Source organism: Corvus cornix, chromosome 1, assembly GCF_000738735.6.
Source record: "Corvus cornix cornix isolate S_Up_H32 chromosome 1, ASM73873v5, whole genome shotgun sequence".
Classification (NCBI taxonomy): Eukaryota; Metazoa; Chordata; class Aves; order Passeriformes; family Corvidae; genus Corvus; species Corvus cornix.
Genome location: NC_046332.1, coordinates 86,821,943 through 86,838,347, shown reverse-complemented (window position 1 = coordinate 86,838,347; position 16,405 = coordinate 86,821,943). Strand labels below are relative to the sequence as shown.

At 37.6% G+C, this 16,405-nt stretch overlaps 1 protein-coding gene across 3 annotated transcripts in view; it reads left to right on the top strand.

Annotated features, from left to right (window-relative positions):
• Positions 1-16,405, top strand: part of MGAT4A (alpha-1,3-mannosyl-glycoprotein 4-beta-N-acetylglucosaminyltransferase A) — a 73,416-nt gene that overhangs the window by 15,429 nt on the left and 41,582 nt on the right. For all 3 annotated transcript variants that reach the window (XM_039548470.1, XM_010394225.4, XM_019282770.3), the window contains exons 3-5: positions 10,011-10,178; positions 12,744-12,884; positions 15,432-15,565. In XM_039548470.1, the coding sequence (XP_039404404.1) occupies positions 10,011-10,178; positions 12,744-12,884; positions 15,432-15,565 (443 nt within the window). The remainder of the gene's footprint in view (positions 1-10,010; positions 10,179-12,743; positions 12,885-15,431; positions 15,566-16,405) is intronic.

Here is a 16,405-nt window from a genome sequence, read left to right as displayed (position 1 = left end):
ATAAAGCCACACTGCTCAGATCAGATCAACAGTTACGACTTCTTTGATATGTCGTGTTAGGGATGAGTGTAATTAGCTGCTCTGTGATTTTTAGAAGATACTCTTGTTCATTGGTAACAATAAAATGTATGTATAGACACACATCAAAACTAAATGATGGAAGCGAACATAATAAATGAATGCAGCGTGTATGCTTAATACATGTGTTTCTGCAGAAGGGTAGAATGGATTTTTTTATTTTAATATGTTAAAAAATGCAGTAGAAATGCTTTCTTTTGCCTTATATGCTTCAGTCCTTCAGTGTTGCCAAGAATGCAGGCTAGCTATTGACCTGTCCTGTATCTTGTATTTCAGTGTTATGGTTGTAATGTTTGCTTAAACTGGAGCTTTGTGCCTGCTTGAGCAGTATAGTTACAGTCTTGCTCTTTATTTGGCAGTTAGTTTGAAAAAATAATTGTGACATAATGATCTTTGTAAAAGGTGTCGCTGTAAATTGTGGTTTTGAGGTAATACTGTGATGTTGTTGAAGGCTTCCTAGTTTCTTTTATACTGTTGTACACTTTAAATCTTGTGCAAGACATGTCAGAAATGTCAAAGTGGGAGGTTTTTATGACAATTACTTGAAGGTAATTTTTTTTCACTGTGAAGAGTTACTGTTCAGGTTACATGAATTCAGTGGTTTGTATACTCGGCTGAGCTTTTCTTTTATCAATTTCTTAAACTGAACTCTTTATGCAATGAATTTCTACAACAGAAGTTGCAATAGTTGTTGTACTGCTTTGCTTTTTGGAGAATAGAATATATGAAGCTTTTATTTATTCCTTAGTGTTTCTATTCAGAGATAGAGATGTGTTAAATACTGATTGCTTATTGTGGGACAGGTTTAGCATATGATTTCAGTGACCTTTTTATATCACTTTCCCCTTAAAGAAGAAATGCCAGTAGAGGTGTCTGTACTTCTTAGCACTGGGAATAAAATCAGAACCGAATAGCTGGAACCTAAAAAGCCCGGAGGTTTATATTTATCCAAAGAGTCTTGGGCAGTGCTGTTTACTAGTCATGGAAGTGTGAATCCTAGTAAAGTTAACAGTCAGATCAGGACAAATAATTTGCAAATGTGTGATTTCTTTTTTTGTTTGTTTGTTTGCTTTTTCCCCGTTACTGTAGCTTGCTGTTCTCTGCTTTAGAAGAAGACCTTCAGCTCAACTGCTGCCAATAACTCTTCTCAAACAAATCATGTGTTTAATTATCCTTATTGTCTGAAGCCAGTGCACAGACAGAACACCATATGCTTCTGTTGACTTGACCTCCTTATTTGTGGGTGTCTGGATTTTCTGTTATAGTATTCTTTTTATTCCTTGTGTCCAAAGGAACAAGGAATTCAGACTCTCTGTCAGCCCTCATCAGGGGAGATTTGGATGTGGTGTCATACTAGATTTTATAATGGTTTTGGAAATCTTCTGAATTGTGACCTTTCTCTAGTGAAAAAATTATATCTAGAGGCAAAGGTGTGCAATTGCATCTGGAGACATTTAAAACTGTTCCTGGCTGTTCTATCCAGCTATGAAAATACTCATTAAGTAAATCATTCATCAGTTGTCACAATTCTGTTTGGCTTCTTTGGCTTTTTAATTTCTTACAATTGTTTTTCCTCTAGAAAAATGTTGTATTCTGTGGCTTTTTAGAAAAAAAAAAAAATCAAACAAACACGATGTACCATTTCATGCTTCCATTTTGATTGGTAAGCTACATCATTTTTAGGGTATTTATATTAAAGATGGAAAAATGGAGGGGAAGCAGATTCTCAGAGTCTGATCTCTTTTGTACTCCCATTTTTCTGCTTTGTGTATGTGGAATCTGTGAGAAGGCAGGGGGCTTTATTTTTTCAAAGGACTGTTTACAAGAAAATGGATTCTGAAATTTACATTTCAAAATAGAAAGGTTTTACCAGTTGATATGACAAAGGATCGTATTCAGATTGCTTTAAAAATTTTTGAGAAAACAACTTCAGCTCCTGCTGCAAAGGAATGTTTAAACAAAAGTATCTAGACTGAGATTGGATCAGGCCCTGAAAGTTTCAAAGCAAGCACTTCAGACTTGTGCTAGTGCTCTAAAATTGGAGAGAACAAAAAACACTGTATAGAGATCCTTGAAGTGCAAAATGTGAAAAGATTGCAATGAGAAATTAAGTAATTAGAATTATTGAGGTTTGTTTTTTTTTCTAACAAAACTAGGAAAACCTGCAGAACCTTCCCTCAAAAACAAGCTGTTCTTCACAATGAAGATGCTTACTTGAATAAGCATTTTTTAAAATAGTTACAGTCCTAATAAGTACAATCCTATGTGGAAAACAAGGGCAATAAACAGTAGTTGTGCTGGATTGTTTTGGTAGATTGAAATAGTGAATTGCTGAAATGACCCATCAATTTGAGTAACAAGATTAGGGATAAAAAAATGACTTGCCCACTTGTTTTCCTGCATCTTGATTTTGTTTGTTTCCTGATGCAGAAGATGTTTTGTCATGATTAGTAGGATGTATTTTTTTGTAAATCATCTACCGTATTTTCCTGTCTTTAATTTCACAGAGTATTATACTTTAAAAAAATTGCATATTCTCTGATCCCTTCAAAATAATGAAATAGCTTTATGAATATGAATAGCTACAAACTCTGTAACTAGAAAGGCCCACAGAATCAAGTGTTCGAAGAGGACTAATAAAATTTGACCTTGAGCAGTTTTCTTAAGAGCTTTTATTTATAGCATGTCTTGTTGTTAGCCTTTACAGTATACTGCTTTATTTGTGTTTGCATGGTTGATTGCTTTTCTGCTTTGGATTTTATAACTCATGATAACTTGTTTATAAAAGGTTTTAATTTCACTTTAAGAGCAGGGAAGCTAATTAGCTTTTGTTGAGTAGTCATCCATGGTAATATATTGTAACATTTCAAGGACACCATGTATCAGCTTTTTGCCAGTTTTGAGATAAGTCAGTATCTGATTTGTAAGCACACTTGAGGTTAAAATTTTGGGGGAAAATTTTGTTAACACCCTCTTTACTCTTCACTGTTTGACGTTGCTGGTTATAAATATAATTTGTGCCTATGTGCAGGTTTTGACACTTGGTAATTAGCTCAGCTTGCTACAAGGTTTCACTGTTTTTGTAAGTCTAAATGTCACAGGAGGATTCTGGAACATCTTTAATATCTGTCTTGTGTGGACGTAGCTTTTTGTCTGTGCCTGTGTGGTAGGTTTGACAATTCCTCTGCTTGCCTCCCATTGGTCGGACATTTGAGAATTCAGTGCTTCATTTGTGCCTTGTGAATATCTCCTGAGCTCTGGAGTCACTTCCAAAGGGCAACGGAAGCAATGTTTGCATTTTTTGTCTGTGCATCACTATGTGGATATTGGATGAGTGTACAGTGCAATAGGAACAGAATTTTGTATCACAGTATTGGGTAATTGTATTTGCAGTTATATTTTGCAAAACTTGTGCTAAAGAGGAAGTGTAGCCTATGTCAAAAAAAGTGTCAGTTTTAAGATGAAGTTTAGAATTACTTAAGTGCTAGCATAGTAAGAATTTTATTTTATTTACTAGAGGAATTCACTTTTTTTTTGGCTGACAGTTGAAATAATTTAGTCTGCCACATATTAGCATAGCAGGATTTTAATTTAAAATGATATCTGCTTTTATGACATGAAGATGAGTATTTTATCAGTAATATTAAAAATAGGATGGCTTGTAAGGTACTTGGGTATTATGAACCAAGCATGGTCTAAAAATACATGTTGCTTACATCTGTGGGATTGAAGTGGAGGACCGTGCAGGTATCATCGTGACTTACTGGATACTGATTTACTTGATACTACCACTTCATGAATCACATAAAGCGTCTGAACTGATTTTATGGGAAATGCAGTACTTGATTTTTATACCTCCTGTAGCTTGAACAAAGAAATGTTCCTGTAAGAGCCGTGCCAGAGTGAATTGGCTGGCATGTTGACAAATCCCGAATTCACTCAAGAGTGACCTCCTCTTGCCTCACCGCTGACTCTGGATGAAACCCAGTGTGGAAGCTCGCTGCCAATTAAGACCATTCTGTTATCAACCTGTAAACCGATCAACATCCTTGATGGGAGTGTAATGAATTAATACATGAAGCTTGTTAGTGTCTCTTACCCATGGCATGATGGTAACTACTGTAGGGTTTTTATAATGGGAGTAAATGAGTTGTAGAATAACTAATCACAGAAATACCTGAATTAGCACTTACTACAGTGTGTTCTCACAGACTCAAACATTTATTTAATGGCATTTTAATAACTCTTCAACAGGGTGTACAGAAAAATGAGATATCTGCTGTGGCACCTTTAACTTGTAAAAGCTGAAAGGGTTGTCATTAGGGTGGGCCATAAACTGTTACATTGGTGAATTTAGGAATGTTGCCAGTAATACAGTGTTGATTTGAATATTGATTTAAAGTTTCCCCCCTTGGATAGAGGAAAAGTCGTGTTTTACCAGGTATCTGTGCCTTCTCTACGTGTTTTACTCATTGAGTATTTGTGTACAATGCTTTGTTGTCAACCAGAGCCCTTTGTCTGTGTGTCAGACACAGTCAACCCTTCCTGTTGTTGTTTAATGAAAAAAGGGGGTGAAGTTGCTATGGTTCAGTTGGGTAAGAGCAGAAAATATAAATCAGGCCTACAATTAATTGGCAAAGCTAAGCCCTCTGTGCTTGGCTTGCTGTGTTTTTTGAGTGCCAAGTCTGTGGCTGGTTACCTTGTGTCTGTGTGGCAGATCCATCACTTTGAGTGTTTAGCTGGTTTGGAGTTTGAAGGAAGACTCAACTGCCTGCTTGTGATATGGGAAGGTCATAAAGCTTTTCCTAATCTTGTCTGATGCATCTGCCTTTGGGTACAATCAGCCATACAAACACAGAGCTCTTGAGTAAATGATAGCTTGTCTTTTATTTATGTAATTATTTATTTATGTGAATACAGCTGCCTTAGTCCAGTGATCTTAGTTCAACACGTTCAATTTCCAGTTGTGAAAGCGGCCCATGATTTAATGTATTTGTGAACTTGCTTGATTGATAAGGTAAATAACAGCTCCCAAAGCTTTCATACAGCTTTTTATGTTGTAGACTGTAGTTCTTTTAGCAGACAGTCAAGGCTTTCCTTGAGGAATAATGGCAATACTAACTGAGAATCGCTGAAACATTCTTGGGCTGTGAAAGGGTCTTCAGGCAATTCTGTTTCCTTTTACATACCCCCCCCCCCCCCCCAAAAAAAAAGGGGTGTGTGTATATAACACAGCAGCCACAGGTTATTATTATTTTTTTTGAATTAGAGATTGGCGGGGCTTTGGCTGTGTTCACAAGGTATCATAGTATGGCTGGTGCAGGCTACATGGAGTCAGACTTCACAGAGATTGCCAGGAATGACAGCTTCCCTTTTTAGATGGTTTCTAGCCCTTTTTCTATGTGCACCATTCAGCTTGTTTCTACAGGGGCTGAATACATCTCTGGTTACATGCTGCCTGTACCTCCTTTCCCTGGTGCAATGTAAGCAGTTTGGTGATTGTATAGATGTGTGCACTCCACTCAGTTTAGAAGTGCACTCAAATAGTTTCTTCAAAAACTTTTCATGCTAGAGAATAGACTGTTTCAATTGGAAGGGAACTACAATGGTCATCTAGTGCAGCTGCCTGATGTGTTGTTAAGGTCATTGTCCAAATGCCCCTTAAACACTGACAGGCTTGGGGCATTAAAAAAATCTAACTTTGATAGAAAAGTAGCATGAGCAAAAAACTGAGCTGTTGATGATTTTTATTGATATTGAAGCTGTGTAGCCTTAAAATTGCTTTGATTGAGTTTCCACAGTATTTTTTCTGTTTTGTTGTTTAGTAGATATTTCATTTGGAATTACAATACAGCAAGTGTTCTGATAGTGCTGGTAATTTACCTGCAGTTCAGACAGGCTATTTCAGTTGAGCTGAAATACTCTGCACAATGTTTTTCTAAACTCAAACTACAGCATATTTTCTTACTCCTTTACTTTGATGTCCCTTTTTATCCCAAGGGAAAGCTCTTTGCTGTTAAAAAAAGCAGACATTGAAGTACATAAACAGATTTTTCAAGAAGTACAAAAGCCCAGACTAAGAAAGTAGATGCATGCTAAGATGTTCAGAAGCTCCATGTTTTCAAACTTTGAATTTTTCTTCAAATTTAGACAACTCTTAAACAAGTTATGTAGTCAAGATTGTCTGTGGCTGAGGAGAATGGACTGAGTTTGTGCTTCTGGGCTAGTGGTGTCTTTTTGGAATAACTTTTTTTTTTTAGCAGTTATTTAGTAGGAGAACCGTAAATAACGTAAAATCTCAGCTGAGAGCTGAGATTTCATCTCTGGTCAAGAACTTGCAAATCTCCAGAGTTTTATTTGAATTTTCACTTTTCAAGATACTGCATCAACTTTCAAGTGAGTTTGTCTAAATTCTAGATTCTGCATATTAAAGAGAACATAATGCAACAAAGGAAAGAAAGTTGAAAAGGTACTGATACAGTTGACATAGTATTGGGAGAACTGCACAGCATTCAGCCCGCTAAAATATTTAGGTTTTAGCTTCTGGAGTTCTGCTAAACCAACTAGAATTTAAGAGAAAAATGATGAAGAATTAATGTTTTCAATTCTCAAGTAATTTCTTAACAAGATATTTATTTTATTCGATCTTTCTGGCTTCCAGAGAAAAGTATGGAAAAACATCACCTTCTCATTTCAATGTAAAATAGTATATTATTCTTAAATAAAAATATGCTTAAATAAAAATATGCTGAAATTATTGGACACCAAATGTCTTTGATATTGGCTATAGCTGCTGTTAGAGGGGATTTTTTTTTTTTTTTTTTTTTTTGTCAGAGAACAGATACGTTTGGGGTTCTTTCATCAGTGTTGTAAGGGCAATAACTTACTGTCTGAATTCCTTCCTCTGTCTTCTTAAATAACACTAGATTTCAGCATGAAAATAAGAACAGTAATTTGTAATCCTGTAGAAAAAGAAACTTTTTTTCATGATGGTGGTTACTGACCTCTGTTTCCTCTGTGATTTTAGGCTCAGTACTTTCCTTTTTACTGTAATAGCAATCAAAAAAAAGTGTTTTCATACTTTTGGACAAGAAAGCAATTCAGTTTCTTTCGGTTTTGGAGAACTCTTTGAACAATAAAACACTAAATGGTCAAATGTATTTTGAAAATATCAGGTACACTGTTGACTTTTTTGTATATACAATGCTTACAGAATAGGATGTCTCAGTTGGAAGGGACCTAGCAACAATCATTTAGTCCAACTGCCTGACCACTTCAGGGCTGACCAAAAGCTAAAGCATATTATTAAGGGCATTGTCCAGATGCCTCCTAAATACTTTATGCTTTCTAGGAAGCCCGTTCCAGTGTTTTACCACCCTCGCAGTAAAGAAATGCTTTCTAATGTCCAATCTGAACCTCCCCTGGCACAGCTTAGGACCATTCCCATGTGTCCTATCACCTGAGGAACCCTGAGGAACATTGCTCGTGCCTGGTTACCAGTCAGCTGTAACCCCAGCTTACACCAGTCAGCTCTGCAGCCCTTTGGGCTCTGCCATTCAGCCAAGTCTTCACCCAGTGCACTGTGAACCTGCTCATCCCACAGCTGGACAGCGTGTCCAGAGGCATGCTGTGAGGAACAGTATCAAAATCCTTATTAAGAATTTAAAAAGGAAAAAAGCATCCACTGCCTTTCCTTCATCTTGCTTTCATCCATGAGGAGGGCGATTTTATCATAGAATGATACCAAATTAGTTAAATAGGACTTTCTCTACCAAACTTGAGCTCAGTCAAAGTTTAAATAAAAATAGATTCTTAAATGTAATCTTGTAGGCTCATTCCCAAGTACTTAGTTAGGAACTCTGAAAAATCAAATTCGAGCATTTATAAGCTCCTGATGCCTTAAGGGATGCTTTTCTAAAGTCTGGGACATTTGATCAGTACTGATGGTGGTACTGTAAGAGTCTAAGAAGTATTTTCTCCTTTGCAAGTTCCTTTCAGTATGAGATAAATTTTGGTGTGTTTTTTGTTTGTTTGTAAGTAATAAATATCTGACGAGATGATCTTTGAGGTACTGAAAGTATGCTAAAGATATAAGTGTTAGACATTTAAATTTAATTTGTTTAGTTTAAAAGTACAGCCAGCCATATCATAAAGCAAGTACAAAAATGCCAAATTACACTTTAATCTCCAAAAACATGAAAAGTGCTAGCTCTAACAGTGTTAGAGATGTAAATGTTTTAGATCACCTAAGTTCACTTAAGCAAAGAATTATTTTTTAATGTCATTTTGCATAAATAACTAGAAAAATACTCATAGGGTAGTAGACTTAAAATATTACTGTATTTATAATGTCAGGATTTTCTAGTTTTACTTGAATGAATAATATTGCGCCTAACAAAAAAAAAATCCGCCATATATTTTTGAAGGATAGTTGCCAGGAGTTTATGTATCTTTTAGAGCAGCCTCCTTAACCCAGATAAGTCTGGCTGAAGGAACTGTGACAAGTTGACTACTTGTCTAGTATTTCTTAAAGGAGTTAATGCGTTTGAGCTCTCAAGTACCATAAATGCAATACCAGTACAGTTCACTGGAAGCATCAGGACTGAACTACTTTTTTAGTTATCATTGGCAAGTAAGAATGTCCTTCTTGCCAGAAACTCCAAAAAATTTTCCTGGTCTTCTAAGTGCTGCTGACTAAAGTATCAATTCCTATTTCAAATAACAGTCTGGATTCAGTCAGCAGTGTGTAGTGTGCCTAGCATTGTGTTGTGGGCCAGGATCTGCACAAAAGCAATAACCATTTGGTTTTAATGAAAGAAGGAAAATAAAGCTGGCAAGGGGAATGTTTTTAAGAGGTAGTGAACTATGTTTTTATTTTTCCATCTTTAAAACAGAGGGCATTTTAGTTAATTATGTTTTCTAAACATAATCAGAGCAGTATATCTCAACTACAAAAAAAAAAAAAAAAGGAAATTGAAAGAATTTGGAAGAAAACCAGCCTTATTAACAAGGGAAGTTGACTAATATAGCAACAGGAAGAGTTTCAAATTGCTTGCTAAACTTCTGCTTCCCTACCATTGCAATGTGAAAATACCAGGAATGGATAGGTAAATAACAAAAGAGATATGTCCATGGATGTCAGCTGAGTGGTTGGAGTATTGATTATGAGTTACAAATTCACTTATCCAGTTGGTATCTGTGGATTGGTTGAAGGAGGGTGAGAGTGATGATGGTGAGCAGATTTGAGGAAATTACCAATAGGAAGAAGGAAGGATACAACATCTAGGCACACTTACTTTGCTGGATGTCAAGGGCAAAGGGGATGTATCAGCAAATCAGTTTTGGTGTTTCCATCTCCTTTTGGTCCCCTTTCAAGAGTATGTGTATGTATCAACATTAGCAGAATTTAGAAAAAAAGTTTTGTTCTTCAGTTGTCAGGCACTTGACCATATCATTAAGTTAAAACTTGGGTTTAAAATTGGTATGTCTGAAATATTGTCTCATTCCACTCATTCTTGCAAAGTATTCAGAGAGGTCTCCTAGAAGACGTAACCTGTGCTCTTGTAAGGGGCCGCTCTTGTAAGGGGCCACTCTTGTGTGGCTTCTTAAAAGAAATGGTTTGTGGGCATCTGTTCCAAGAAATGGTTCAGAGCTGCCTTGTGGTGCTGAGTGCTGGGGACTCAGTGTTGCCCTGGTGTGTGGCTGTGGTGAGGGGCATCCCCTGCTCAGTGCCTGCCCTGCATCCCAGTGTGGTGCAGCTCGCTCTGCCCTCGCTGTGCTGTGTGGGTGCTGATGCGCCCAGCTCCGCGGGTGAGACCGTGCTGGGCTCTGCCCTCCCAGGTGGGTTCCAGGTGCTGCAGAGCTGAGCAGTGTCAGATCTGTCAGTACTGTTTGTTTCTGAAAATAACCTGGATCACGTTTTTTCTCCCTAGAAAAGCTGATTGCATATCAGCGGGAATTTCACGCTTTGAAGGAGCGTCTGCGCATTGCTGAGCACCGCACTCTGCAGCGCTCGTCCGAGCTCAACGCGATCCTGGAGCAGTTCAGGCGGGCGGTGGCAGAGACAAACGGCAGTAAGAATGCCATGAATAATTTTTCAGGTACACACTCTGACTGAGATATTTTTTTATACCTCTGCAATGCCAGTATCTCTTCTTATTACTATAGAAAAAGAAATTGCTACCAGGAAAGCCAAACGAAACTGTTCAGCAGTATGAATAAAGAACGTGTAATATGTTATATCTGGTGTGGGTATTTTTGGTTTGTTTTTTCCAGTTGTTGTTCTTAATGATTCATCCACCTTTATTCAGTCCCTAAAGTGGTAAGAATTACTTACTCCACACCTAGCTCCCAAAGTTTGGAGCTTCTGGTTACTTATTTAATACATTGAATGTATTTTGACAATTAATTTACATCGCTTTTTAAATAGTTAGAGGGGAAAAGTAAGCAAACAGAAGAAATGGCTGAACTTGAAGCAGTTAAAATATGTTTAAAAGTCAAATGGAAGGTAAAAATCATATAGACTAAAGTACTGGTTATGATTTGTATAAAGTACAGGTAGTGGCCTTTTCAATAACTAGTGATTAAACTGCTAAAGTCTTCCAAAAGTTTTTACCCATTTTGGAGACTGGTGCTCAGGTTTATAAAAAGCTGTTTGGCAATATTAGAGAAAGACACTGCAATACTCACCAGACTACTGATGTTAACTTTTAAAATCACAGTGTTACTGCTTTAGTTGCTCTGATTTTTGTGGATGGAAAATGAATAAGGAATAAGTACAAATTTTCTGTCAAGAGGTCTGACTTGGTAGGTTGCAGAAATCTCACTGTATTGTTCTAATAAGGAGTTGAAACGCAAAGTGTTCTGCAAATCAGAAACCTGGAACAAGATTTTTGAATTTGTTGTCTACTTGCATTTGTGCTATGATTTACTATTTTCAATAGGTTTTGTTTTGTTGTGTTGTTTTTTTTTTTTTTGTGGGGAAGTGGTTATAATTATAGGCCCCAGAGCTGATGCTAATCATGAATTGCTGTCTGACACTTAATGGCCTGGTCTCAATAGTCCCCTGGATCTCCAGGAATTGCACAGATAAAGGTTACATTTAGCATGGTCTATAAATCTTGTCTTCCTATTTCATGTGTGTGTTTTTGCTTTTAAAGTAAGCTGTGGAGGAGGTCAAATAATTTTGATTCTGGATTTAGGATTAAGTTCTTACCACATTTGTTTCTAAAATGGACTTAGTTTGCTTATAGGCAATATAATTATAGGGAGTTACTCTCTTCTGATGTAGCTGAAAGTACTAATTCATTTAATATTCTACCATGTCAGGATCCCAGCTGGGATGGGCATCCATGTTTTTCCATGTAGAGCCATAACAGGAAGCCAGCTGAATTACTGAGCTTTTGTGCTCAGAATGTAGTATTAGATAGATTTTTATTTAGCTTAATACACTTAAGTATACATAATATTATTTGGTCTCTTTGAAGCTGAAAGTATTCCAGATTGTTTTGTGTAGATCCTTATTCATTCAGACAAAGAGCTGTCATACTTGGACAGAATTTAGTCCAGGTTTGCAGCTGAAATTAAAGAAATGTTAGCAGGAAAAGTAAAATGTGCCTGTATTGGAATCTATCAAAATAGACATATCTACTTATGGCATCTATTTACAAAGCTTTTTGCAAAGTTTGAGGTGGTTAGGAATTTAGTTTCACCTAAAAATAAATATTTTAAAACTCCCCAAACATACAGAACCAAAATCCACAACAAAACACATCTATCTTTGCAGAAGCTCTGCTCAGAATCTGAGAGAAATTACACTTACGGCATTATTTTTCTTACTTCTTCTCAATTTTATCTCAAGAAACCTTGTGTGCAGTTTTTACTTAACTTGATGTTATAAAGCCCATAAGTTTTCAAAGATCCATATGCTATCATATTTGTCATTTGAAATGAGTTGTTTTCACACTTGATGCAAGAAAATCAACACGCACAGCAGGGTAATTTTAAAAACTGTTACTTGCAACTTTCAGAGCCACCTGGACATACTGAGAGGCAGTTGTACCAGAAAGAGCAAGAATGAGTCTAATGGAATCTAATAGGATAATTTTATTCTAATGGACTAAATTAAATTCACGTTAAAATTTATTTTTTTGCAGGAATACCCAAAATATCAGCTGTATATTTAATGCTATTTTATTTTGTATCTGTATGTGCAGTATATTCCAATACGTATTCGTAGGTCTGAAATGTTATTTGCAGTGATGCTGCAAATTTGCTGGATGGTGATGACCTTTGTTAGCAAAAGTAAAAGATTATCTAGGTAAATAAGCCTCCCATTTGATTAACTGGAAAAAAATCCAACAAAACCACCAACACGCCAGATGAATGGAGCATTCTTACTTCTGAAAGTCCACACTAAATCTGATGTGATCAGGTAAGTATTCACTGTATCTGTAACAAGGTTATAGGTGCAAAATAGTCTTGGCCATCGTTTATTAAAAAGAATCAAAATAAGAAAAGGCTTCCTTTGTAGACAAGATACAATGCCTCAGAAAGGTTTGTTCTGGCTTTCATTTAGGACCAAGCTTGGAATTTTATTCTGTTTACTGTTGCTTAAAACTCATATTATTTGTTTTCTGCATTACTGATTTCCTGTATGTTTGCAGATGAGACGCTGAAATTGTTAAAAGAGCTAACAAGTAGAAAATCTCTTCAAGTGCCAAATATCTATTACCATTTGCCTCATTTGTTGAAAAATGAAGGAAGCCTTCAACCTTCTGTGCAGGTTGGCCTTGGAAGGACAGGAGGTATGCTGATATGATGTTGATTTCATGTTTTATATCTGGAGGACCTTCTAGGCTCAGACACAGAATTTGCTTCATTTCTTGGTAGATCAAGGACATCTCATTTAACTTGTGTGATATTGATATCCTTTGAATTTGCACTGAATCTGAGATGAAAGGAGCTTGGTTTCAGCTTTGCTCTTTTCTGCATAATCTCAGTCACACCCCATGCTGTGTTAAGGTACACATTAAGAAGCATTTAGTTTGGATCAATTTTTTGTAACTTAAAGGAAACAAAGCTCCAGCATTTCGGATTCTGAACTGCCAATGGATATATACCCCTTTGGCTTTTCAAATTTGCGGGGTAACCGTGCATGGATATATTTATTTTAGCGTTGATGTTTCTGTTGTTCTGAACAGTGTATTTCAAGGTATAAATTAAAAGTGGAGAGAACTAAGATAATCAGATATAATTGCATTAATAAAATCTGGACAGTCATTGGAGGGGGAAAAAAATTCAGTGTTGTAGTTATTCCTGGCTCATTACTTCAGTAAGTTTGATTGCTCCTTCTTTTAACAGAAAGTATGCGTGCATGATAGGTGTGTGGGCTTAGGCCACAGGTGTATTTTTCTGACTATAAATACCTTTTATTTCAATGTTGTTATTAAGGGAGGAAAAATCTAATAATCTGTTATTGTTATAAGTGAGGTCTGTATTATGTCCCCCTGGGAATATATGTCAGAAATTTGGAATTACAAAATAGAAATTGGAATCAGGTTTATTTAATTAAACAGAGGGAGGAAATTCAGGGTTTCAGGACTTCATGAAGTTTGCTTTATCCTTTCACTGCATTCCTGCTGCTATGTGTGGTGTTCCCAGTTGGTAACCAGCCCTGGGAACAGTGCAGAAGAAAAACTGTGGAAAAGTTACGGAACACAGGAGTGAAATGGCCTGCTGAAACATGGTGTTGTTAACATTGTCGCTGGGGACATATTACTTTGCATTTGTGGTGCTGTTGTCAGAGATAAGAAATTTTGTTGAGGAACTTCCATGCAATTCTGATGTCATGGATTTGGTTTTTTAGAAGAACCAAAACCAGGTGCAAGGAAAGTAACAGAGTTTTTCAGCAGTATTGTTTTCAAAGATGACTTCTGAGATGTTAAGTACTTGAGTTATGAAGAATGGTTATATCAGTTTAAAATAAAACTTAAATTAGGGAGTTTAATCATTCTTGGTGTATCTTACCCGATTAATACCGTGGTTGATGATTATTTCCTATTGTATTGGGGTTTGTGTGACAGTGTTTTGGCAACAAGGAGGCTGCAGGGGTGGCTTCTGTTGGAGGGTGCCAGCAGCTTTCCCTGTGTCCAGTAGAACCAGTAGCCAGACCAGTGCCACTGGAATAACAGATTGAAGAAGGGGGGGAAAGCTGCTCAAGGGCAATTGCAGCTGGAGAGAGGAGTGAGAACATGCAAGAGCACTGTAAGCATCAAGGTCAGTGCAGAAGGAGGGGGAAAGAGGTGCTCCAGGTGTTGGGGCAGAGAGACCCCTGCAACCCGTGGTGAAGAGCATGGTGAGGCAGCTGTGTCCCTGCAGAAATGGAGCAGAAATCCACCTACAGCCTCTGGAGGATCCCATGTTACAGCAGGTGAATGTCCAAAGGAGGCTGTGACCCCATGGGAAGCTCACATGGGACCAGGCTCCTGGCAGGACCTGTGGACCTATGGAGAGAGGAGCCCACAGAGGAGCAGGTTTGCTGGCAGGATCTGTGACCCTGCAGGGGACCCACACTGGAGCAGTCTGTTCCTGAAGGACTGCAGCTCATGAAAGGGACCCATGCTGGAGCAGTTTATGAAGAACTGCCTCCTGAGGGAAGGACTTATATTGGAGATGTTCATGGAGGACCATCTGCCATGGGAGGGACCCCATGTTGGATCAGGGGAAGAGTCTGAGGAGTCCTTCCACTGAGGAGAAAGAGGGGTGGGAGATTATGTGTGATGAACTGAATTCCAGCCTCCATTCCCTGTGCTCCTGGTAGGGAGGAGGTAGAGAAATCAGGTGTGAAGTTGAGCCCAGGAAGAAGGGAAGGGTGAGGGGAAGGTGCTTTAAGATTTGGGTTTATTTCTCATTACCCTATGTTCATTTGATCAGTAATAAATTAACTTCCTCGAGTCTGCTTTGCCTGTGACAGTAACTGGCAAGTGATCTCTCCCTGCCCTTATTTCTACCCATGAGCCTCTTGTTACATTTTCTCCTCCCTGTCCAGCTGAGGAGGTGAGCAATAGAGCAGCTTTGGTGTGTACCTGGTGTCCAGTCAGGATCAGCCCTACCCAATAGTCTGGCAGGTCTAGGATTTTTTTTTTTGGCTGCTGTGTTTGTTCTGAGCATTGGTGGTGATTGTTAGTCATGCTCCTGATGCTGGGTGGCATATTTTTAAACAATTTTTAATTACTGTTATCTTCACCTTTTAATCCTTTGCATTTCTTAAGCAGTGCCTTATTGCAAGATTTTTGTTTTCTGTCTTGTGTATGAAATCACTGAAAGTACCTTTCTGGTTTGTTTGATTTCAGTTTCCATTGTAATGGGAATACCTACAGTGAAAAGAAAAGTCAAGTCTTACCTTACAGAAACTCTCCACTCCCTTATTGATAAGCTGTCCCCTGAAGAAAAACTGGATTGTGTTATGGTTGTCTTTATAGGAGAGGTAATCACTTAAATTTTTTTATACAATTTCTAACCTGCCTTTAATCACAAGTAACACTCCTTTCAGGAACTGATGAGGATCTACTTTTTCTTCAAGATGTAGAGAGATGACTCTCTTCTTCCGGGAGAAGGGAGTCTTGGGTTTCTGAGACACAATCCTGAAGAGCCCAGCTTTTTCTGTTTATCAGGGGAATAGTGGACATGGATTCAGTGGAGTGGTTATTTTGCAAATCTTCTTATGTTTATACACAGTGACAAAGATGTGCTAATTCCTTCAACATAAGAATAATGGCTAAGGAACTCTCTTGTGGGGGAGGATTCCTCCCATTTTTTTTATGCTACTGCTTAGTCCTCTGTCAAACGAGTGCTGCAGTTTGAGATGTGAGGCACAGATTGTTACCGAATTAATTTTCCGAACAATGTGGATGTTTGAAGCCCAGACCTTTTTAATGGATTAATTCAGTGTTCAGTTGGACTGTTTGTTCAGCTTGGCTCTGATTTAGTGGAAATCAAATTTAGGAAAATGATAGAGTACTTTCAGAAATAATTCTGTTGGATGCTGGGAATTGCATGTACCTATTTTGTTCTCTATGCTTTTCTCGGAAGTCTGACTTGGGCAGTGGGAAATTTATATTTATGTTTGACCTTCATCCATCTAACTGTAGTGGTCTGCTGAAATAGTCTTTTATAAGTCTCACAGAGGAAAATTCAAGTCCCCAGTTATAACTGAAAGTGGTTTTAATTCAGTGAGCCAGTGTCCATTCAGGGATGGAATCAGTGGAAAACCAGGCATTTTAATACTTCTGGTTCTATTATCAACATATTTTAAAACTTTCCTTGG